The 25,977-nt window shown below is 41.1% G+C and overlaps 1 protein-coding gene across 3 annotated transcripts in view; it reads left to right on the top strand.

Annotated features, from left to right (window-relative positions):
• Positions 1-25,484, top strand: part of SLC1A2 (solute carrier family 1 member 2) — an 87,560-nt gene extending 62,076 nt beyond the window's left edge. For 2 of the 3 annotated variants that reach the window (XM_083433917.1, XM_083433916.1), the window contains exons 5-12: positions 320-570; positions 9,515-9,677; positions 10,561-10,687; positions 12,931-13,164; positions 14,749-14,943; positions 15,554-15,688; positions 18,797-19,028; positions 22,750-25,484. In XM_083433917.1, coding sequence (XP_083290043.1) covers positions 320-570; positions 9,515-9,677; positions 10,561-10,687; positions 12,931-13,164; positions 14,749-14,943; positions 15,554-15,688; positions 18,797-19,028; positions 22,750-22,824 — 1,412 coding nt within the window. In that variant the 3' untranslated portion in view covers positions 22,825-25,484. Of the gene's footprint in view, positions 1-319; positions 571-9,514; positions 9,678-10,560; positions 10,688-12,930; positions 13,165-14,748; positions 14,944-15,553; positions 15,689-18,796; positions 19,029-22,571; positions 22,622-22,749 lie in introns of all 3 variants that reach the window. The other variant, XM_083433918.1, reaches the window with a different exon arrangement.
• Positions 25,485-25,977: the final 493 nt, after the last annotated feature.

Below are 25,977 nucleotides of genomic sequence, written 5' to 3'. Positions count from 1 at the left end.
TACACAAATATGTTACATCTAGACATCGGGGTTATAAGTCGGGATTTATTTTCTCAAGAAGAGTGAAAGCAGCCATTGATTCTTTATCCCAGAATCTTCAGTATGTAACCTTATGGATGTAGTACCTGTGCGGGACTTACTCAGCCTGTGATCTCCATCTTAGAACTGTGTGCAAGCTGACCTCATGGTTTTAATATCCAGAGTAATTGTTCTACTTTGTTGTTGTTTTCCTCTTCCCATCGCTCCCTGCCTGATGTTTTCATATGCGTCCAAACTGCAGAACAACATCTTTAACTCACCACAATGCATTTTTATACAGGTCTGTCTGGCTTGGATGCCAAGGCTAGCGGTCGGTTAGGTACAAGAGCTATGGTTTACTATATGTCCACGACGATCATTGCTGCTATATTGGGAGTTATTCTGGTCTTAGCCATTCACCCAGGCAATCCAAAGCTCAAGAAACAGCTGGGAGAAGGAAAGAAGAATGACGAAGTGTCCAGCCTTGATGCTTTCTTGGATCTTATCCGAAACTTGTTCCCAGAAAACCTCGTACAAGCATGCTTTCAGCAGGTGAATGTCAAACCTTTGCCTCCCACTAATATCCTGTGTGTGGAAACCATGACACTAAAAAAAGAACTGAAGAAACTAAAACTAGATTTGCAGCTGTAAATTTAGCTTGTTTTATACTTATCAGTAGAAAATAACAAATATCAGTGCTTCTACTGAGTTCCTCATTCTTTGCACTGTTCAGTTTGCATTGTAGTTTATTTTAGTGCTTCATTCTTGATAAAAACATTCTTCAGTTTTTTCTTTACTACTCCATATAGCTTCAGAATTTATTTTTGTTTCCCTGCAGCTTTAAAAGTCTGTCTTTTGTGTGGAGGGAGAGGAGAAGCACAGAAATACTTTTGATTTCCATGCCATTTGCCAAGCTTTTCAATTAAAGATTTTCCGTCAATGAACATGCGTTCTGAACTAATTTGCCTGGTTTTAATTAAAGTCAGTTAAGCTTAATATGATTAGCTTTGATTGGATCCAGACCTGCCCTATCACTAGGCAGAGTCAGGCAGCCAATTCTGAGCATCGTGGAAGGGCAGCATATTGCTAATGATCTAATTTATTATTATTGTGTTTGTATTGCCAGACTGGAGGTGAAGTGTTTGTGAGGGTTTTTTCCTGCCTTAGGTAACTAAATAACTTCACAGGTCTGGTGTACTTAGAGGGCAGGCAGGCCCAGTTGCTTCCCGGGCAGCAAAATGTCTTGGGCCATACATATCTGACCAGAGCATGCTTTATATCTTACTCCGCACGGACATTTATTTTTCATGTATTTCAGTTAACAGGGCTGGGAATACGGTATATTCTTATTATTTTTATTATTATTATTTTTTTAAAAAAAAATCATTTATAAAGAAATAAAGTGATAAGAGAAAAAGAAAAGAAGGGTTTGGAAAATAAAACTGCAGAAAGTACAGTGTAATACAATTAGTAAAATCAATTACATTTCCACATATTGGTATACAGATATAAACAATATTATTATCTTACTACATATGTGGTTATTAATAGCCTACTGCATTCTGTATAAACTCATAACAAATGTCAATATGTTCATCCAGACAAAGCCTGTGTCTATAAGCAATCGGTTCATAAGTTGTGAGTGTTGTCAGGTTGTCAATCCATTGATTAAAAGGGATCATATCTTTATTCTTCCAATTCATCACTATCAATCTCTTAGCCAGCATTAGGGCACATGGAATCCATTTTTGTTGTCCCATTCTCTGCTTCCATGTAATAGGAATATAATTTAAAAGAATGTTCTCTGAATTTTTTTAACTTTTTCCGTACAATCCGTACGATCCGTACAATCATATTTATATTGTTTGATGATTGTTCCGTACAATCATATTTATATTGCCCAGCACTTTCTCCCAGAAGTTAGTAATTATAGAACACTGTAAAGACATAAAAAGGCATTATCCTTATTTCATCTCCAGCAAATAACTACTTTAGGGCTAGGGATATATTATAATTATTCGTACATAAATATCTGTAAAATCTGATGCATTGAAGGCTGTTTCTATTCTTCAGCACATTGCTTAGAGAATACAATGCTACCATGGCCACTGTTGCACGGGGGGAAACAATTTGATGTCTGGAAGAAAAGTGCCCAAGCAGTCAAAAGTTCTTGGCACTGAGCAAACCTATGGTGGGTGTATTCACCTACTTAGGGGTGAGGCATGTCACAGGGTGATTGCTGGGGAGGGAAGGAAGCTTTTCCTGCCTATTCTACTCTTACTAAGTAGATAAACATTTCAGGCTGCAGTCATATTTCATCAGAAAAGTATATTAACATGATTTTTAAAGGGTGGTATGAATGTTAGCCATGTTGTTCATGCTTTCAGCTCTACACACATGTATGAGCAGCCTTTTTCCTGAAGCTAAATTATTTGACAGTTACACAGACTTTTTTTTTAATGATCCAAGCAAGATCCACTGCCAAACCTTTGCTAAGTATGCCTGAATGGCACCATTTAAAGGATTTTAAGTGTTATGTTATCTGAGGTCGTAGCTCTAGGCTGTACCGTGTGGGTGGGGAGCAGAGGAAGGACAGGACCACATAGGGAGACAGATGCAAACTGCTGCAGAACTAAGCTAGCTGCATTTTCCCTCTCTCTTACCTTGCACCCAAGAGTACCTAAAAGCCCGGTCCTAAACTATGTTTACCAAGAAGTAAAGTTAACAGATTATAGTGGGGCTACCGTCCATGTAAACGTGTTTAGAATTGTAATCAAATCTGAGTAGCTTTAAAGGGCATGTTTATTCGATATACCATCAAAAGAAGGGTCAAATATGTAGAGGCAGTACGTTCCCAAAATTAGAACTGCATGCATTAAACGCTGAAATGAACTCTTCCTTTCCAGCTAATTGTATTTTACTGAAAGTGATAACTGGGCCCCTCGATGGGTAGAAAGCTGAGGAATGGGATAGTGGGCTGAAAGGGGAGCAAGTACCTAACTTACATTAGCCCCATCAGTCCTTTTATCACCCTCCCGGTGCTTATAATATTGAAAGACATGTTTATTCACGGTATCATCAAAAGGAGAGTCACATGGGTAGACAGTGTGTTCCAAAAAGTAGAACAATGTGTGTTCTGTTGCGCTGGTCTCTCCCTTTCCAGTTAATTGTGCTTAACAGGATGTGGGAATCGCCCCCTTGACTGGTAGAAAGCTGAAAGACTGGCTAAATGGGCTGACTGGGAAGCAAGCTACTAACTTCTTATATTGGCACTCTCACTCCTTTTATAAATCTCAGGGCGATTGTAATGTTAATGTCTTCTGGCAAGCAGCTCCTTTCAATTACTTCACTATTTTTTTGAGCTTTCTTTGTTCGTCGACAGTCACTTCGGTCAAGTATTTGTTAAGGTTAAGATGGATAACTCAGCTGGTTAAGCACGACACTCTTAGTCTCAAGGTTGTGGGCGTGAGCCCCACGTTGGGCAAAAGACCACAGTCATGGACCTAACTTAGACATGTTTATTAATGTCAATGGGTCTACTCAGAGTAAAAGCTAGCAGAATACTACTCCCTACCCACACTGTGTGTCAGCCCCGATATACAGAAGTGGGGAAAGACAGGCTTGGCCTCGGATCCAGATTCTGTCATGTGGTGGCATTGGTTGTGATTGCTGCAGCAGCCAGGGGCGTTCTGAGGCGGGGGCAGCACGTCCCGGGTGTCATTCCAAAGGGGGGGAGACAAAATGCCGACCTCTGATTGGCGGCACCTTCCAGGGCGTGCGCCGCTCACCGCACGCCCCCCAGGCGTGCACCATGCCCCCCGGGCAGCTCACCACACCCCAGGGACTTGCGCCATGCCTCCCGCGGGTAGCGTGCCATGCCCCCTGGGACGAGCGCCGATCCGGGTACCAGAGCAGGTTGCTCCGCCTCTGGCGGCAGCCGTAGACTGGCACAACTACCTGTTTCCCGAGCTCCACCTCCAGCCTGCATGCTTGGCTGGGCCCTGGATATGATGGTTCTCACAACCCCTTCTATTGGGTTGCGTCTGTGGTAAGGGTTAGAGTTGAGCCGTTAGCTTTGATTGGCATTTACTCACAGGTCAGCGTGTTTGCAGCCCTAAGCAAGTGGCAGCCCAACAAATAAAATTTGCATTTTGACCCCTTTTTAACTCCAGAATTTTACTTATTAAAATAAAAGAATCCCTTGCCATACGTACCATCTTATGAACCTTCTTAAGACAGGTAAAGGTAAAGGTAAAGGTACCCCTGCCCGTACGGGCCAGTCTTGACAGACTCTAGGGTTGTGCGCCCATCTCACTCAAAGAGGCCGAGGGCCAGCGCTGTCCGAAGACACTTCCGGGTCACGTGGCCAGCGTGACATCGCTGCTCTGGCGAGCCAGAGCCGCACACGGAAACGCCGTTTACCTTCCCGCTAGTAAGCGGTCCCTATTTATCTACTTGCACCCAGGGGTGCTTTCGAACTGCTAGGTAGGCAGGCGCTAGGACCGAGCGACGGGAGCGCACCCCGCCGCGGGGATTCGAACCGCCGACCTTTCGATCGGCAAGCCCTAGGCACTGAGGCTTTAACCCACAGCGCCACCCGCGTCCCTCTTAAGACAGACATTAGGCCAAATGACTAAATTTCTTTCTTCTGGGCCTATGAATTTGCCAATCTATACAACCATGTTTCCTGTTTTATCTGATCATGTATACAATTTTACCTGTACGTAAGGAAAAGGCTTATTGGATCCTTTCTAGGAAAGATGTTAGATTCAGCTTGGTGGCCAACAGAGGCCCATCATGTTCACTCTTACTGCCAGTCTACACAATAGCTTTCATTTCTTACATTAGTTTTCATAGTGGTGGCTGCAGAATCCTGGAGTACTTTCTGGGGTCCCTCAACAAGAAAAACAACTTCCTTGCCTTATCATTTCACCTGCAGGGACAGTGATGTACAACAGGCTCAGTATTCTGTATGAACTGAGTGTCACCCTTGAACTCTTCCAAGAATCCTGTGTCAGCACGAAACCCTCCTTGAAGCTCAAAAAGTTGAGAATTGTGGTTTTAGAAAAATCCAAGAATAACAGTACTTGCCTCCTGCAGGTAGACATACCTGTCAACAGTGGCAGCCAGTGAGGTCGTTTGTTGGGGGGGGGGGGGAATACTATTGCTGATGGTTGCAAAGCAGTAGAGGGAGAAAGGGAATTTCCACTTTTACCTTTTGGCACCAGGAACTGGAGGTAGGGATTGGTCTGGGCCCTAGACATTTTGTTGCCTGAGGGAAATGGAAATGCCACAGCAAGCTGGGTTACATAATACCCATTATTAAGATATTTTGACATGTGAGACTGAATATTCTACAAGCATCTCTCCCTTTCTGACTGCAGAAATACAATAAAAAAAAATGAAATAGCTAACCACTTGTTGCCATTTCATGAGGGACAGGTGTTTACTCTGTCTAATGTTAGGGCCAGATGGTGCAATTGCTGAATGGATAATTCCTCAGATTTGAGTGCAGGGCGCTGATGTCAGCAGGGGTAACTCCACTCTGTAACTCTGCACTTGCATATGACTGACAGTGGGACTTTCCACCTCCTCCGGTGCCTAATGCTAAGGCTCTAGCACAACTTTTAATATTATACAGTGGTGCCTCTGGTTACGAACTTAATTTGTTCTGGAGGTCCGTTCTTAACCTGAAACCGTTCTTAACCTGAGGTACCATTTTAGCTAATGAGACCTCCCACTGCCGCCATGCCGCCGCACGATTTCTGTTCTCCTCCTGAGGTAAAGTTCTTAACCCGAGGTACTACTTCCGGTATAGCGGAGTCTGTAACCCGAGTTGTTTGTAACCCGAGGTACTACTGTACTGTGCAAGAGTTAAACTTTGCACTTGCCTTCTGTTGGATCCAACACATTGCGGTAGTAGTAGTAGTAGTAGTAGTGATAATAATCATAATCATAATATACAGCCTTCTATTTCAAGAATAAATGTTTTCCAAATAGGCTTACGGGGAACTCAATAGAAGCCATTGTCTCAATGATTTTCATCACCTGCCTAACATAGGTACTGGGTAAACAGTTAAATGGCAATGTGCCTCTAGGGGAAGGGCGGTAGCTGAGTGGTAGAACTTCTGCTTTGCCTGCTGAGGGTCCCAGGTTCAAGGGCAGGAATTTACCTTTTCCTCTGTTCCCACATGATTTCTGCTAGCAGTTTTACCTAGCAAGCCACTTTATCAGCTATTTCTGCCTATCAGCTTTTGAAAATTCAACAGGGTGAGTTTGACTCATTCCTAAGGACTTGATGTCTGCTGGCCCTTTGCCCCAGAATAATTGAAGACAAGCAGGTATGGTTTTGTACCTTTATTCAAGCCATCTCCACAAAGTCAAGATAGTTAAGAAACTGTGATACTTGAAGGGTGAGCAATGATTGTCAACTTACTACAGTGTTTATTTCTAAACTATGTGTCTCCCACTTAATTGGCAAGCAAAGGGAATAATTAAGTAATTAGCAGTTAATTACTTGAAAATTAAAGTCCTGCTAGACCTTCCTACAAGACCTTGAAGCTGAACTATTTAGCAGCTCCAGTATAGGAAATATCTTCATCCGCAAACAAACAAATCTGCACAGTTTGTTTTCAGATTGCCTTAATTTGGTTTGAACTAGCACTTTCTTCCATTTCCTGTGATTTTAACAGGTGCAGGTTAATTAGAAATTCAGGAGATACAATTCCCACCCCCATATATACAGCAGGAGAAATTTGAGGCTGGGCTTTTTTATTCCGGCAAGATCAAAATATCTTCATTTCCTGCTTGTTTGTGGGCTTCCTGTAGGCATCTGGTTGGCTGATGTGAGAACAGGATATGGGACATGGGACTGAGGACTCTTGTTTTGATCCAGCAGGGCTCTTCGTATGTTACTGAGTCCAATAAGTAATTTAACATTTTGTCTACTTTTGTCCAGAGTATCAAATGGAAGGGACTAGTTGACGAGGAGACGAACTAGAGCGCCCTGTATCTAATACAAATTAATGGAATTTCTAGCTGCGTATCAAAGCCTTAGTGTTGTTAAGAGAAGTTTAAGACAAGGGCCTGTATTGTAGTTACAGGGGAGGAAAGCCTAACTTGTGTTGACTCCCAGACATTTTTGCACATTCTGGGACATTGGTATGCACTTGTAGCCACTGAATTTTTATTATGGTTCCTGTCAGTATACCAAGAATTAAAACCAGCCTGCACTGGGCATGCATGACTGACTCAGCGCGTACTAGAACAGGTGGAAGTCAGTGTGACCAAAGCTTTTCCCACAGCTGCATACAGTGCCTTAGTGATGAGAATAAATCCTGATGTGACAGTCCCTGATAACGACAGGCCTGGTCTCACCAAGGCTGCCAAAACTTCATAATTTTGCTTTGTTTCCAAGAAGGTCTTCCTTCAGTTGCAGGAAATTCTCCTGTTCTCAGAGCCTTTGTAATGTTTTAAAGATGACAGAATTCTCAAGATAATAATCAACTCCATGAAAATATGTAGGAATTTTGGCTTGCTTAAGAGCTTCTGCTTTTGCTTGCTGCATTTCAAAGCCACACATTTCCGCAGGGTGCTCAAGCACATTTTTTTAGATTATTAATAAGATGTGAATGTAGTAAAATGGTTAGCGTAATCTGCATTGTTCCCTTAATCATTCATGATGCCACTATGACTGGCAGCTTAGCAGAAAGAACAAATATAACTGTTGGCTGATTTTGCTAACTTTGCTATCTGACTAAATTGTCTGGGGAATTAACTCTTCCCCTTTCATTGAGCAAACTGCATGTGTGATTTCAGCAAGACAAAATCAACTTTGCACAGACGCTTTAGGAAGTACCTCCTGCAGACTTGAATGCCTTGCATTCCCACTGCATATAAAGAAGGACACACAGCATTTTTTAATGACTGGTAACCTATTTTTGAATATCGACTAGATTTAGAAATTCTGCCTCTGTTCCATTGCCAGCTAGACCTTTCAAGTCATTCTTCGAATGGACTTCGTAGATTATGGCTTGTATACAGCAAAGTTGTCCTGTTTGCACAAAGACTCCTGCTTGCTCAATGAAACTTTCCCTCCCTCTCCTCCTCTCCTCTCCCTATGTGCCCCACTAGAAGCTTGGGGGGGCTCAGAAGAGATTTTGGGGAGCACAGAGGGATGACAGGTATGGGAGATACCATCGTACATGTGTGCATCCTTGTGTGAATGTGATTACTTTCTTTGATAGAACCCAAACTATTTATCTACTTCTCACAGAAACGATAGATAAAAATATTAGTACAGTGGTACCTTGGGTTGCATACGCTTCAGGTTACATACGCTTCAGGTTACAGACTCTGCTAACCCAGAAATAGTGCTTCAGGTTAAGAACTTTGCTTCAGGTTGAGAACAGAAATCGTGCTCCGGCAGCGCAGCAGCATCAGGAGGCCCCATTAGCTAAAGTGGTGCTTCAGGTTAAGAACAGTTTCAGGTTAAGAACGAATTAAGTACTTAACCTGAGGTACCACTGTACATCCAAAGATGAAAGTAAACATTGTGGGAATCATTGTACCTGCATTTGGATTTGCTCCCATATAATCCCCTCCTGATTTGGGTAGAGTTATTGCTTTATTATAGTGATGTTTCCCCACGTGTGGTTTTTAGGAAAGATCAGAGATGTCTTGTGTTGTTGTGCTTTCTAATGGCAGAGTTGGATTTGTGTCTCAGTCCACAGACCTTAGCACAGAGCAGCAAGGTGCATACACAAAACTGGCAATGTCCAGGGCTCCCCAAACCACAAGAGCCCTGACTGAGCACTCAGAGAGCAGCAGGTGATGGAGGCAGTAGCAGACAGGCCTTGCATCAGCATCTGGGCCAACAAGGGCATCCTGGGACTGTCACTCGCCGCCACCACGGCATCCTTTCCTCCTTTTATTTAACATCCTTTTATAGTTAGGCAGCAGCCAAGCATGTCCATGGTTACAGATGCTCATGTTATTTTTACTTTAAATATATATTAGTCTTTGTCTACAACAAAATGGTGCTGAATCTCGAGTTTATCATCAGGGCAGCAGAAGCACAGTACGTTTTTTTTCTGTAGTCATGATGATGCTAATTAAATTAGTTCTTTAAAATGGGAAACGGCACATGTTCAAAGTACTTCTTTTTTTATTAGGGCTGGCAAACTGCTTTTTGTTTAATTTTTGCTCTAACATAACAAGGATACAAAAGCTCTTGTAAAGCATGGAATGGAGATGGGGGAAGAAGCAAATGGTGTAATTGTGTACTGCAGTAACATAGAGCTATGTAAATGTGTTTGTGCAAGGTTGCTGAAGACAATAAAGTCCAGGGTCTAAATTTACCTAGTTGCACTGGTGATTTGCAAGGGCAGGTGGCAGAAGAAATTTAGAAGGGGGATTTCAAGCTCAGAGTTTGCACTGCTTATGTAGCAGGCAACTTTATACCTGAATTTGCAACCCTGTATTTTGATTCTTTCAGATTCAAACGGTCACCAAGAAAGTGCTTGTCCCTCAAGAGATCGATGAACCAGCCAATGCAACAGACTCCATCTTTGACATGTTGAATGAAACAGAAGTGACGCCAGAGCCTCAGCTAATGATTAAGAAAGGCCTTGAATTTAAGGATGGCATGAATGTCTTAGGTATGGAAACACTGTGTGCTTCACAGTTATTATTGTAGCAAAATTGTGCATTGTTTTGAATATATTGCTATCTTGTCATAACCCACCCTGGGACCTTAAGGTAAGAACGCTAACTAAATGATTAAATGTTTTAATGCATTCATATTATATATGCTGTAAAATGCCTTCAGACTTTTTAATTTAAAATATATGTAAAGCAATATTCAAGTCCAATAAATCATATCACATATTCTTTACATATACTCACATTTACATATTCATTTTTGCATATCCTCCTCTGTTTATCTGTATGGTGGCAGGAGAATCCAAATCTGTTCAGGAAAATAGAACTGCCAATCATTGAGCATTTACACACATATACAGATGAATGGTTCATTTGGTCATCATGACAATCTTTTATATTATGATAGATTTGTTAGGAGATAAAATAAGAACAGTACATGCTTGAACTTTCCTAGGAACACTGTTCTTCCTAGCATAGGGCAGGACTGATGGGACTTATAGACCAAAACACCTGAAGAGCACCAAGTCATCATATAACAGGTTACAGCAAGATATTAATAGCAGTGGGTTGTATCACATGCATCACTTGTGGAAGGGAAATTTGCCATTATCTTTTCCCCACTCTGTTCCTTGTGTTCCCCCCCCCCCCAAAGCTTCTCCTGAGAGTAGAAGAACACTTAGGGCCCTTCCTTTTACTGGGGGTGTATTCTGCAACATGTTCATGACACAAAAATAGTCTGAGCTGACTTGAAGCCTGATTTAGTAAGGTTTATTTATTTATTTATTTATATTTAAATTAATTAATAAGATTGCAGGAGTGTGGGTGCTTCGTTTTGACAGAGCCTCAGTAGCGTTTAATATTTTAGCATTCTTTCAACAGGACTCATTGGGTTCTTCATTGCTTTTGGTATTGCAATGGGCAAGATGGGAGAACAAGCCAAGATGATGGTGGATTTCTTCAATATCTTGAACGAGATTGTAATGAAGCTGGTGACCATGATTATGTGGTGAGTCAAAGTCATCATCTGCCAAGACACGCTAAATCCAGTTGTATTCTGGACATCATTTTGTAGCTTTTCTGTAATTTCTGCATGACCTACCTCACTATATTGGTCTGAAGCTACAGCAATTATTTTGATTGTTTGCTTTTCAAAGTTGTATCCTGCCCTTAGCCCACAAAGCTCAGAATGGCATAAACAGCAGTCCCCATCCCCCCCAACAGCTAGGCAGCTGGAACAGAATGTGTGAGGTTGGACCAAACTCAACCTGGGGAGTTAATGGGATGCTGAGAGATTTGAGCTGAGGTCTCGTCAGTTCAAGTTCAGAAGTGCCACACCACACCTCATTTGGTCAGCGAATCAAGTGAGGCTGTTGCTATGTTTTTGCATATTTAATTTACTGTGGATGCTCAGGGCTTTCTTCTATCAGAACACACTGGATTGGCCCCAGAAGAACTTGATCTTCACACAGCCACTGTCCTTGCATCACTGCTGGGACTGATTCTTAATTCAATGCATCAACAGAAGGCTTACCTTCAACCCATGACTCTTGTTCATTTGCATAGAAGAGAACATTTAGTCTATGGAGACGCATTCCTTTATTTCATATCCAAAGGGACATTCTTTCCTATTATTTATGGCTACTCTCTTAGGAAAAGATCCACCCCCTCCAGCAGCTTTGGTGATTTATGAAACTCTTGTGAACACCATAATGACATAAAACAAAATTGGGCATCTGCTAAGGATGTTTCGTAACCCTTATTTAAGGATTATCCTCAGTGACCATTTCAGGAAGCAGACTGCCTGGCACCTGAGAAAACTGTGCAAAATGGGGATTGTGCGAAGCTCATAGAAGCTTCTGATTGATTTGCTGCTTCTGGGCAATGCTTGGATGGTTCATGAGAAGGTCAGATGGAGAGCAGACATTCCTTTTTCTAAAAAGCCCAGTTCCAGTTTTGCTTCCTAAATCTATCTCTCTATAAAAAAGTAAGTTTCACATTGCAAAAAAAAAAAGAAAGTTAATATAGAGCATAAGAGTGGAGATTCCTTTAAGCCACCTGCTGCTCAGCAAAATTAATCATCATCAATAAAAAATAAAGCTCTCTGACACAGTAACCCTTCTTGGTGGGTAGGCACCAGAAATTGATTGGGAGCCTGGATATAGCCCAAAGGACATGGGGTAGCCACTCCTGCTTCAAGGCCGTTGTTGAAACCTTCACCTCTATTCCTGTCTGCATGGAATCCCAGCTGGAAGCTTCTCAGTAGCTTGAGTCCTGGGTATGGGCAGGGCCAGTGAATCTCTTTGTGGGAGGTCTGGCAAGCCACCCATTCACTAAGTGGTGTCATTATGAACTGCTGGAAGGGATGGATCATAGGAAAGAAAACAACCAAACAAAAGGCTTGCTTCTACGATATTATCAGCATGTATTAGGTTTCTCAGCAAGCAAGGTTTCGGCTGGTCTGCAAAACATTTAAATGTCTGGGCAGAAGCCATGTACTGGCACAAGCAATGAAAAGCTCAGCTGAGTCAGTTAACCATCCTAACTGCCTGGCAAAAGCCACCACTAGACTTTTAGGAACTGTAAGGGAGTGGCTTTCTCTGGTCCAAGAAATTATCAGGGCTCTAATAATACAGTACTGCTTCTGTCGTAGCCACTCTCACAGTGCTTATCTATTAGGGGTGGATAATTTTTTCCCCTTCTATCAAGAGCCCTTGACACACAGAATAAATCAACTACTGCTACCAGCACCCCCTGCACACAAAGGGGAAAATGCATCTGTCCTGTCTCAAAAGGGCTTTAAAATCTGGCAGTTTGCGCTGACGGAAAGCCAACCTATTTGCACTTTTACCTCTGAAGGCACAGATCGGTTTTCAAACGTGCCAATCCTCAGGCAGAAGAGCTTTGAAGATGCTCCGGTGGCTGAGAGTCACCCCCATCTGCTTCTTCAAAGGTAAAAATGGATCTGGTCCCCTATCAGCCAGCCACTTTCAAAGCTGTCCTCAAGACTGTGGACTGAATCCAGCCAACAGAATAGTGCTCTTTCAGTCAGTTTCTGCAGCATAGGGCCATGCAGCCCCTGGTCCCATCATTCAATAGTGGGGGTGTTTGGGGCTGAAAGGTTTTCCATCAAAAGGTGGTAATTTCAAGCTACATGGTATACCTTTATCAACTGCCTTTATGATGCCATTTCTGTTTTGAGACACAGACTTCTGCAACTGCATTCTTGTTTAATGCCGCGTTTTCTTCTAGGTACTCGCCACTGGGCATTGCCTGCCTCATCTGTGGAAAAATCATTGCAATCAAGGACTTGGAAGTAGTTGCTAGGCAACTTGGAATGTACATGGTAACTGTGATCATAGGCCTTATCATCCATGGAGGGATCTTCTTGCCTTTGCTGTACTTCGTGGTCACAAGGAAAAATCCCTTCACATTCTTTGTGGGCATCTTTCAGGCATGGATTACTGCGCTAGGCACTGCTTCGAGGTATTTGATATGAAATGCAGAGTTAGCAACACGTTCAGGGCCATTATAAATACTTTGCTAACAAGACTTACTCAGCTGAATGTGCGAACACTTATTGTGTGGATTAGCAATACCTGTGAGCTGATCAATTAACCTAAAAATGAAGAAAAGGTGTAAACTGGATTTCACGTGCCCACAAACTCAAACCTGGTTCATAGCATTAACTGCTGTGATTCCAGCTACTTGGTTCAGATGACATCTGTTCCCTCAGGGATTGCCTGCAGGAATTGGGGGCTGGGTGAAAGTCTTCTCCAGGGCTGGCCTAGACCATATAATGCTGCATTGGAAGTATCATTTTCAGGGCTTTTTTCCAGCCCTGAACTGAGTTCTGGAACCCCTCAGGTGGTGCCATTGGCACTCTAAGAGAACGAGGGAGGTATTCATGGTGAGTTCTGGCACCTCTTTTTCTAGAAAAATAGCACTGGTCATGTTACTATATAACATCTAAATGCCTTGTTAGTCCATTTACAACTTGGATGGACAATTCGTATGATGAGGGATTCATGTCATATAAGATTACAAAGGTGAATGGAGATCATTCATGACAGAAATCCTTCCATAAGCCCAGCACCCCAGGCCTAGATCACCTGCCCTAAATCCAGTCCTGGACTTGTCTTTAGCACCAATAACTGCTGGGGCTTTTCTAGTTTTCCTCTTCAGAAGTCTGAGATCTCTCTCCAATCAGGCAAGGCTTTCCACTTTGACTTTTAGTCATGATCTTCTCTGCTTTTCCAACAGAACCTTCTCAGGTTTCAGACATATGCCCCCACCCCCCACTCTAGCTAACAGGAAGCTGTCATCTCCCTCTCTTCCCAAGGCACGTCTGCCAACTGACCTTTTCTTCACTGAGTTCTTTAGTCCCTATGACAACCAGGAGTAGTTATGTTATTAGAAAACATATCAGAGTTTTTTAAAAATATTGTACAATAGCATGCATGGGGGGAGGGATTTTCTTCTGTACATGGGGGAGTGAGGTTTAATTCTTTCCTCCCCAGCTGCATTCCCAACAAAAAATTGTCCTGCAACTAAAGATTGTCATTCCCAACAAAAGCCGTCCTGCAACTTAAAAACTAAACACCTTATTGGAGCCTTAGTGGGATTTTACTTTGTGGCTCATTGCCATATGCGAGGGGTACGGGTTTTGTTGGAATTGTAACTAAGGGTTGCTGTGCTTCAGATGAAATATTCCATCATGCCTGCTATCAATTTTGGGTTGTTTAAATAAATTATCTGCCTTGGTTTCTAATGGCACATGTTGTCACATCTGGTTTTACCCTCATTCAACAACTGTCAAAATATATACATCTACAGGGGCATGCACAAGCTTTGATCAAAACACTGTGCATAAGCAGTTTTACAACCATAGAATTTACATGCTTACATCAGTTCCAGGATGGAAGAGGCAGACGTTGAACTGTGGACAGACAGAGACCTGATGAATGTGTGTGTAAGATGTCTGGTTGCTCCCCCAGAGTGTCAATAGAGCTATCTGTCCCAGGAAGTCTGAATTTTACCTATAACCTTTCATTTTGCTTTCTCCTTCAGTGCTGGTACACTGCCTGTTACCTTTCGCTGCCTTGAAGAAAACTTGGGCATTGATAAGCGTGTGACAAGATTTGTCTTGCCTGTCGGGGCCACTATTAACATGGATGGGACTGCCCTATATGAAGCTGTGGCAGCTATCTTCATAGCACAGATGAATGGAATTGTGCTGGATGGCGGACAGATAGTCACTGTCAGGTGGGTTTCTTGCCCTACACTGGAGATGGTGAAAACATGAACATTACAGACCTTGCCTATTGCAAAGCAGTTTAAAGTTGTGAGCCGCCATTGTAATAAACAGTGAAAAGCCTTGGCTGCTTTTGCCAGTTCCCAAGTAGAGCATCACGTATTGTAGCCTACATGGGAATTACACAGTTTTCTACATGAAGTAATTTCTGTGTAGGGATTTGTAAGACATGAAAGCAGACCTTGATTTCTGTCTATAACCTGGTTTCAGAGGCAGTGCTAATGTGTTGTGTAGAGATTTTCATTGTACTTGATTATAAATAATGGAAAATAAATATACTCAAGTTAGCATGAGTTAAATGAATCACATATTGCTTTAATCAAAAATCATTAAATAAGAGTGGTTATGGAAAACAAATGATTTTTTTTTTTTTTTGCAAAATCAAAAGACTGGTGTGTTAATAAAACTAAACTCAGTCAAAATCTTCTAAATTACAATATTAGAGGCTGCACTGAAATAACTGGGAATGTGTTGGAGTGATCAAGCAGTTCCCATATTTGTAAGAGAAACACTAACTAAAAGAAGGCCCAGCTAAACAAGTGGATGTGTTTAATTTCACAGTCTGACAGCTACGCTTGCGAGTGTTGGAGCTGCGAGTATACCCAGTGCAGGATTGGTGACCATGCTTCTCATCCTCACCGCAGTGGGCCTTCCCACACAGGACATCAGCTTACTTGTTGCTGTAGATTGGCTTTTGTAAGTAACATTAAAGAAACTTGTCACCTTTCTCCAGACAGTGATGTTGTGGCTTAACTACCCACTCAGGTGTCAACTCCTTCATGATCAATAATGCTTGCTACAAGAAGCACTCCTGCATGTGCAGCAGCTGACCAATGTTTATGCAACAAAGCATTTAAAGGAAATGCACACAGATTGTTTCTGATACCCAACTGTAGCGAAATTGGAGCAGAGCAGAAATCGGCAAGCATTGTTTGCAGACAGTAGGAGGATGTTAACTTAAAGCATGTGGTTGTTTGCTGTTTCAAGGAAATGTCATTGAAGTAAAAACATTTCACTTGATGGAGAAGTCCTACCTCGTGAATGGACAAAGCCATAATTCAGCTGCAGAGGCAAGGTGTTAGCGAGGGGGTAGGGCTAAGGGCTTACCATTGTGTTTCTGATCATTCTCATGTGGTAAAAAATCCCTGTCCCCTGAAGCAAGCCCTGTGGTGAATTGTGCTGCTGACATTTGCTTCTTTAGAAAAGGTCAGATTGAGCAAGACAATATCATGGCAGCGCAAAGGAAAAGGAGCTCAAACCTTCCATAGTGGAATTAATGCCATAGAGGAACTGATGGGAGTATCTGGGCTTTTCACAGCACAGTCCTAGGCATCTCCTGAGAAATAATTGAGAGATTTCACACTGATTCACACAATCTTCCCTAGGCCTTCTTTCAAATTAGTTTCACTTTACTATGCGTTTGTGTGTGTTAAGAGTGCACTGTACAAAATACTCAATAAAATACTGTTAGAAATAATTGCAGCTTTATAGTATGGTCATGTAATATACAGACCTTCCTCTCTTCTTTTTCTTGTAAAGGCTATTTCACCCTAAAAATAATTCTTCTGAGACAGGTCTTCTGTGCACCGGTTTTAAACGTGAAGTGGCCCATGATTAGTCTACTTAGATCAGGAGTGCCCAAACTTTTTTTCAAAGAGGACCAGATTTGATGTGAAGGCCGACCAAGTGTGAGGGCCGACCAAAGTTGTTGAGCTTTTTTGTGAAATGAAAATGAAATTGAAATGAAATTGAATTTTTTTGTGAAATGAAATTGAATTGAAATTACAATTTTACAAGTTCTTAAGCTTTTTTGAGGATTGAAGTTTACCCCAAAGTTGTTGAGCTTTCTCTTGGATTTTACCCCAGGGCATTTACTGCCATGGGGGTTGGATTAAATCGACTGGCAGGCTGGATTAGGCCGCCGAAACAGAAAAAAGAGAGAATAAATAGTAAGAACATGTCCCCAGTAAGAGTATTGCTGTTATGCATGTTATGTCTAGATTGCAGGTAGTCTGGATTCCAGTAGATCTTCCCATTGGTGCTGGCGGGGCAGCTTGAAATACTTTCCCAAAGGACTATTGTATCTAGCAATTATATCAGTGCACCTTGTAAGTCTGTTACAGTTACTGAATAAAGCAGAAACATATTTTATTGTTGAGAAGCACCCAAGCAAACTTCTTACAAGTCCTGAGGTATAAAATATGTCTGGGGTTTTTTAAGTACTTTTGGTATGAGCTAAATAGACTGACATGAATGAAATCTGGGAAGAAGGGAAAAAACATGAAAAAAAACATACAAGGGTAGTCATTCTTCATTATGAAAACTGAAATATTAAGAAACCAGGTCATTCACTTAAAATTTATCAGGAGTAAACCTTTTCCAATTTATTATACTGTGTCAATCTTGATTCAAAATTGCTGTGATACTGGGTTGCAAACTCCATCTTTAAAATTGTATAAAATATGCTGGATTTTATTTTATTTCTTTTGCTCTGTTTAGTGTAGGGAAGATATATACAGACTTCACAAAGAAATCTTTTTTTAAGTGTTCTGATCTCCTGCTGTTCCTCCACTCCAAAGTGAACAAAAATGGCATTTTAAAGAACAGTGTTATTTGTCCACAGCTGGAATTAATCCAGAGTCATTAGTGGTAGCCAAGAACTGCAAGTTTCCAGAGGGGAAATTGACAAGCTTAGCAAATGTCACGGAAAGGTCTCCAGCACAGAGATGCTATGCCCAAAGAAATGGAGAATTAGAAAGGGCCTTCTTGTGTAAATGGTTCATGTTCAGCTTCTAAAATGCTTGCTGAAATGTAGAGCTACCACTTCAAATTTAGCGTGAACACCTGATTTTTCTTCCCTTTTAGCGTTCTGTGAAACCAAGCCAAAAAAACCATGATTTATGTCTGAAAAATGCCTGGGGGAATCACATTTTAATTTTTAGTACTTAGGCCTGGTGCTAAATAATAAATTGAGAAACAGTGAGGGCCTATGTAAATGAAATGGACATACCATGAAGGTTGTCTGAAATTACTTTCTATGGTAGCTTTCTCCACATAGGAAGGTTTCAGTATGCAGTGCAGCACCTCACAGAAGGGGGATGTTTCTCCATCTCACAGCAAACTTACAAAATGATTGTTGTGGATTGAAGAAAACCACCTGATTGGCACAATGACTGGCTGCCATGATACACAGATACAGTCGTCATGGGAAGCAGTTGAATTAAAGGTTCTCTGACCCCTATTAAAACTGGGCTGGTAGTAAGTGAACCGCCACACCTACGGATGCCAGGCTTGATTGGGGCAAGTGTTTCACAATGTATACTTCATATCCACCCATCATGATAAGGATTGGGTGCTGCAAGTGGATTGTTTCATGCAATCTAACTGAAATTTATAACTGACCTGCTGCTGAACGCTATTTTGGTACCTGTTTATAGAAGGTTTGGCATTGGTCATCTACCTGGTTTTTTTCAGTAGGACAAAATCTACAGTCATGTCACTATTTGATTACATAGATGAACCTTTAAAAGAAAAAGAGTTGCCACATTTTTTTCACTTCATGATTGGATTTCTCTGTACAAAATGAGCATGTGCAGCTTCTCAAAAATCCCAAGAGACTGTGGGAACTACCCAGTTTTTCCTTTGCAGCATCAGGGTGATGCAAATTATGAGATCTCTTGACTATAATTCTTTTTCAAATGTTCAAAAGAACATAAAGCTAGTAAAGGTTAAAGGAACCACTTTAGGTGTAAGATATGACACTCAGGTCTACTTTAACATCCTGCTGGTGCTTTGCTATTGCAGAGATCGAATGAGAACCTCTGTCAATGTTGTGGGAGATTCCTTTGGAGCTGGCATTGTCTATCACCTCTCCAAGGCAGAGTTGGAAAACATTGATGCCCATCACAAAGGACACGAAGATATTGAAATGACCAAGACACAGTCCATTTATGATGACATGAAAAACCACAGGGAAAACAACTCAAACCAGTGTGTTTATACAGCCCACAACTCTGTCATAATAGATGAGTGCAAGGTACCTTTCACATTTATGGATATTGAGACTTGCATCTAGTCAATCATACCTCATCTTCCTTTGTTTTTTAACCTGCATGTATTTTTTAAAAAATGTATCACTAATAATGGGACAATGCTGCATGCTATGTTGATCAGTTTAAAGACGTGGGTACATATATTGTTTGCTTTCTTTGAGTATTTAAATTGCTAATGCATGCCATGTTTACAAATAACATTGTGTTCTACAGGGTGTCTTGGAAGGCAGTGCAATGCAATGGGGGAATATTGTCCAGTTAAGCATTCTTATAGCTTTCCATTACAAGAAAGGTTGCAAATCCAGTTAATAAGGCCTATAGATAAATAGGAGAATTGATGTTGTGGCAATGAGAACGGTTAAAACTGCCTAAAAACAAAAAACAAAAAGAATCTCCACCATTTTCTCCTCCAGATCAGAGCAATTCTGTTGCCTTTGTGTGTTTGGAGAATCCATGATGGACCAGCTACCACGTTTAAAGCCCTGCTGGGTTGCTATAGCCTGAACAGGAGGCTTTCCCTCTCTGTTGGCATCTTCTGTTTCTTTCCCTCCCCTCTCATGGACCGCAGGTGGGGAAGGGGGTCAACAGCACCAATTCCAGGGGTGACATAGTTTGGGAGCTTTGGGGGGAGTGTGTCAAGGGAACGAGGGGACTTGAAATCCTGTAGGTCCATGACCTCCCCCAACATGCCTCCTGAACTCCATGATTCAGACCACACCACCGATGGAACACCACTGACAGGCCATACCAGAGGATCTCCAGCATCATAAGTGTCATTCTAGTGGAGGCCTTCTCTTTCCACTGGTGGAATGGCACTTCCTCCACTTCTTCTCATCCCTCGGCCAACCAAATGTGATTTTGGCCTTTTAAATGATATTTAAAAGTGACAGTTCAGAGCGCAAGGTATTTAACTGTTTGGAAACAGAAGTTCAGTCAAATCCAGAGATTTTTCTTGTGCATCCCACAGGGAGGAGCAGAAGCAACACAAAAGTCATTTGTTTCAGTGGGTTATGTTCCAGGAGGCTGCCATTTTCCCGAGTAGAAAAAGGCAGAAATTGGAAGCACACTTCCTTGCTTCTTTTGAAATCAACGGCAGATACTTCCAAGTGAACGTAATTAAGATCAGGCTGTAAGGAACCTGGAGGAGAAAATATGAAGCTGTTTCTATTTATATACAGTTAGGGGGAGCAAAGATAAGCACAAGAAAGAAGCACATCCTCATGCTTCCCCTGACACCCAAATAAATGCGAAGCCTGTCCTTTTGTGGATCGATGCTTTCCATGACACACTGTAGAGACACATGCACTGTACCTCGTCCTCAGCAACTGAGAGCTCTTGTGCTCGCCATAATATTTATGCTTTATTTTCATTTTCATTGTGGGCCATTCCAATGCCATTTTTGTGATTTCTGTCTATTGCTGTTTGTAAATTACTTGGTTTAAGAAGAGATTATAACAAGAATTGTCCTGACCAAGAGTTACATGAACTTGAGGAAACTCCATGGCTGAATGAGAAACTAATTTGGATGCTTTGCATCTTGCTTCCAAACTCATCCTTGTGGACGCATCACTGTTGTTTAGCATGATGTCTGAATGCAGCCATTGACGAGACTGGGCCTGGCTGGAGAATTGAACTGAACAAACGTTTTTCTTTAGGTAGATCTACAGTTTTCCCTAATGTGCTGTCATTAAAGGATTTCCATAGCCATTTCAGATTTTGATTAATGTTTCAGCTGGATAGTCATCAAGCTCACTTACTTGATACTGATATTTCTAAGTCCCAGTAGGGAGAACAGGGGAGAGAAACCATTGATGGCTGCGTACAACATCAGGTTTCTAAAATCACACAAGTAATTTAAAAATAACAAAGCTTTGCCTGTAACTAAAAACAATCTGACAGAAAGGCTTTATAAATATGCCAGTTCTAAAGAAAGGCACCATTGCTCTGACATTATGCCTAGGACCTGAGTTTATTTCTCTGAAGTAGGCATCTACTGTTTTAAACATTTCTCAGATCACATAGTTATGTATAATAATAAAGTGTAGAAGAATCCCATGGTTAAAAAATTGAGCCCCTTTGAGTTAAGCACATAGTTCAGTCATGCTCATTTAAATACTGCATATTGAAAATCTGGACAGAAAAGTTGTTGAGCCTTTTAAAAATTATTATTTTAAGTTTTGACCAAACTTTTTGAGTCTTTTTGCATGCAAAGTCTCAATAAACATCGCCGAAAACAACAATGGCAACAGGGGTTGCCATATGTCCGGATTTCCCCAGACATTTCAGCGATTCCTGCCCAGACTCAGTTTCCAACTGCTGATTGCCAGCTATGTACAGGAAATTCCAGATGCGTGGCAACCCTATTAAATTTGTCTGAATTATTCTTGATAAGTTTAAAAAATTACAAGCAGCACAGAAAAGTATGTGAATGAAATTGTAGAAAATGCCCTGCAAGAGAAAAGTTTGCTGCAACTCTGGTCAGTGGTTGTTGTTGTTGTTTCTTTGTCTCAAGTATTAATATAATGACATGTCATTTCTACTTAATATTCTAAACAGCTTCCTAGTTTGATTGCTTTGCACCGCTAATATATGCTTTATTAGCAAGCTATGTCAATTGTTGTTGCATGGGCTGTTTTTCTGTATTATTATTTTTTAAAATCACAATTCACATTACTTCCTTTGCAAACTAACCTATAATTTCAGTTCCAAATATGTGGTGTATTCTGTTCTTTATAATGCATGTGTTTCCCTTTTAATTATCTAAGAAAGAGGCTGGCTTTGTTTCAAACATGGGTACATTGTCATGATTTCATGTCCCAATGCTCCCATGCGTCCAGTTTGTCCATCATGTGGAATATCAGTCCTGTCTTTAAGTTTTCATGCGAAGCTGAGGACAGTAACATGAAAGGTAAGCTAGGAAATAATGGGGTTCTGTTTAGAATTAGATGAAAGACTCCCTTACTATGTAAAGGTCCAGTTCATTTCTGCCCAGTCAAACAAGCACATTGGCCATTTTGGCTTATCTAGCCATGCATAGCACATCTCCACTGGGGGAAAAAGATGGCGCTTGGCTGGCTGTGGGGTTGTTGTTTTTTCCTTTAGAAAAAATATTGACTGCTGAGATGTTGCTTACAAGCCAGTATTTCCCATGGAATGATTTACCATTCTTGGTCTTCCACAATTGTTATCAAGTTAACATTGAAATGTGAACCTTTAGCTGAGACTCTGATATGGCTGTTTGTGGTTTTGTATGTAAAATGCAGCCTTGTTAAGTATGGTTTGACTCAGTTGTAACTGCACCTTCAACATTACACGATCGGACACAGTAGTGAACAGTGATGTTTCCCAGCAGGTCCTTGTGGAGGATCAATTCTGCCGTTTACTATTTAGCTTTTTGTAACATATGTGCATATGTATGTGTGTATGATTCACATATGTATGTGTTGCACATCAGGCCTATAGACCTGATTTCTCAACATTCTGCTTTGCGGACAGAGCACTATTGTAATTTTGAGTTCTTCCTGCAGATTGAGAAACATTGAAAGGGCAGAACTGATTCAGTACAAAATAAAAACACGTATGTATATTTTCACACATAGATTTAATGTAAATCTTGTAAATATTCAGTTTTGCTGTTTAATTCTTGACATTTCTCGCAAAAGTGCCTTGATCTTTAAGTTAGGTGTTGATGACAATTATTTACAGGTCACCCTGGCAACAAACGGCAAATCTGCAGACTTCAATGCTGTTGAAGAAGAACCTTGGAAACATGAGAAATAAGGAAGGAACAATCCAGGTCCACCTCTAATAAGCCCCAGAAGTTGTCTTGTGGTAAAAGCTGGTATCAAGATTCAAGAAGATTTTTCACTGTCTTCATTTAGCATAAAAACTATTCGCTTATTTAATGCTCTTAACGGAAACTTAGAAACAGTCTCATAAAGTCATTGCTCCTTTAGCATCTTTGCCAAATAATTCATAACCATCTCTCTCAATTGTGTCACCATTTGAATGGATGTGGCTGAAGGACACCCTGTCAGTTCAAGAGATGTATTTTTGCTGGGCTTCCTCTGTTCAACTCAAGACGTAGAGAATGTAGATGCTGCAAAAGAGGAAAGATCAGAAAGCCCCAATGGCTGGTGAGACTCTGGCTAATAAGCATTAAGTATAATGTAAAGGGTGCAGTCTTTTGCAATGCCTCTTCTCCTGCTGTAGATGTCAACCAGCACCTTGGTGCATATCAAATACAGTTAGCACTGTGGACTGTAATATATGATCACTGTAAATGTTTTATATGTGCTTTATTAATACGTGGCATATGATATTCTCAGTTCCCTATTATTCATGCCATCCTCACATCGATGGTCATATCCCAGTTCTTTTAACCATCCAGAGCCCCATGCATGCCAGATCCCAGGGGATATCGTCATTTTTGTCACCCAAAACTTGAAGGTATAGGAAAAATGATTTGCAGTTTATAGTGGTGGATGGGTGTGAATGCCTGTGTGCATGGTCCCCAAAAATGAATTAACCCCTGGGCAGCATGTATACATGGCTTGACCATGATTTTTTCTCCAATTGAGTTCAATGGACTGTATTGCCAGTATATAAATTTAGGTGTGAAATATGTAGTTTTCAGAGCTAATAAACCGTCCCAGATTGTATGCTATTCATACTAGCAACTAGCACAATTCTGATTATCCATACAAAGAGAAACATAGACTGCAATATGTGACTGTCTCAATCCAGCAACGTCAAAGTACCATATAGATGCATATCACTGGTATTTCAGCAGGAAAATCTGCAGAAGTAATATCTTGTCACCCTTTCGCTGAGACCTGGGATGGAACAAGGTGCTATTCTTTAGGGATAAAATGTCTGCAAATAAATCACATCTTTTGCATTCATTTTGCTAAAAACAAACTTAGCAAGTTTAATATTGTTTAACAGCTGGAAGCTATTTATACACTGGCGAAAATGTTTTATATGTTTGGTCCTTGTGAACAGAGAACTGAAACGTAAGATATGGTAATAATCTTGTCAGTTATATCTTGGTTTGTACAAATGGGTTTGGGTAAAGAATATCCATTCAGAATTGTAACAGAATTATATTTAGTAATTGTTGTGATGCCCAAACTGCAATAATTCCTTGACAACCCATCATAAAAGGACACACTGCCACAGGAAATATCTGTAAGTTGGAGCAGGAAAGATTTAATCTCTTGTTGACAGATCATAGAATTGCAGAGTTGGAAGGGTCAATGAGGGTCATTTAGTCCAACCATCTACAATGCAGGAATCTTTGCCCAACATGGTGCTAGAGCCAAAAATATTGAGATAAAGTGTCTCATGCTCTGCTAACTGAGCCACTCTGAACATGTTTGCCTTCCTGCAGACTTCTACAGAGTATTATCCTTCGCCAAACAGGCATGAAGGATTTCCCATAGGTTTCAACAGAATCATGTTTCTCCCTTTTGCTCTGTTCATACATGAACGTAACTTCGCAGGCTGGGTCGTAGGAGGACTGGCTTTGTCTCCCGTTAAACCAGCCTGCACACCCATTCTTCTTGATCACCTTGAATTCTGGAGGTCATATAATTTAACTAAGTGGCCAGAGATGGGGTGGGGTAGGCTGTGTGGGAGAGCTGTGCTCATATCTTTCAATTCCCAACTAATTTGACACACTGAAGGGAGAGAGGAGAAACAGCTCTGCTGATTCCTTGACATAAAGGCAGTGTGCTCTTGTAGGGATGGAATCTACCCGTGGATTTTTCTATTCTGATATTATACTTTCCATGGAATACATACATTTTGTAGAATTGAAGGCCCTACCCCATCTTTTGTGCACATGCTCATGTTAACATCAATGAGGTACCATGGGGATTGCTTACATACGTATTTCTATTCTTCCCCACATCACTTTATACTTGGCGGCTGTTCAGTGCACAATTAGAATGAGCAAACAAGGTACTGAGCCAGCAATGTGATTTCCAGACCCCTGTCTAGGGTAATAGTTTGAGGAACACTAATAAAAAAATACCCCATTGCTTTTATTTTATTTTATAAACTAGGAAGACGTTCTCGAATTGAAATGGGGATAAATTCCGCATGTGTGCAGATTTTTTGAATGGATATCAACAGAAAGAACACCTTTTACAAAACTCGGGGGGGGGAGGGAGGGAATTTTGTATGTTTTATAACTCAGGGAATTTCAATCTTACGATACTCCTTTCCCAACAATATAAAACAGGGAGAGGGAAGCAACTATTATATTGGAGGCCTGCATATTTTATCTTCTAGATAAATGCTATTACATAGTTCTGTTGCTCTAACTGGTCAACTGACTGTCCACAAGTATTTCTATTTAATTATGAAGTCTAAATATCCTTAGCTGCCATTTCATAGTTTGCTTAGCCAATATGAATCTAGGTTGCTAAACCGGGGGGGGGGGGGGGAATGAACCCTGTAAGTGGTCACAACACTAACGCACATTCCTTTTTTTAATAGACACTTCTTTCAACTTGCAAATGTTCTATATTTTCAACATGAATTTGCACACTATGCTTTTTCCTACTAGTCTGAGGCATGCCATCTTTCAATACTATGTTCCATTCCTCTCTTATTAGGATGCAGCTTCTACCAAGGGGCATGTAAAATCAGCTGTAATCATCTCTGCAACCTAATCTCCCATCTCCAACTGTCCCTTCTGCCCAGACTTGTGATAGTAATCTAGACAGAATCAGTGACAGGAAACAATTAAAAGTATCATTTGTAGGAAGTTATACGGAAGACCCTGACATTTCACCAACACTTCAAGCTCTTTCCAGCATGAGTGTGTGTAGTAAGAGCATGTGTGTGTTTTAGTGCTTTCCCTGCTTAGGCTCAAAACCTTGTTTCAGTCATTCTTGGGCAGGTGAATGCTTATGTAAGTAGCAG

The sequence above is a fragment of the Podarcis tiliguerta genome, assembly GCF_965153285.1.
Source record: "Podarcis tiliguerta genome assembly, chromosome: 1".
NCBI lineage: Eukaryota > Metazoa > Chordata > Lepidosauria > Squamata > Lacertidae > Podarcis > Podarcis tiliguerta.
This window is presented reverse-complemented; position numbering and strand designations above follow the sequence as displayed.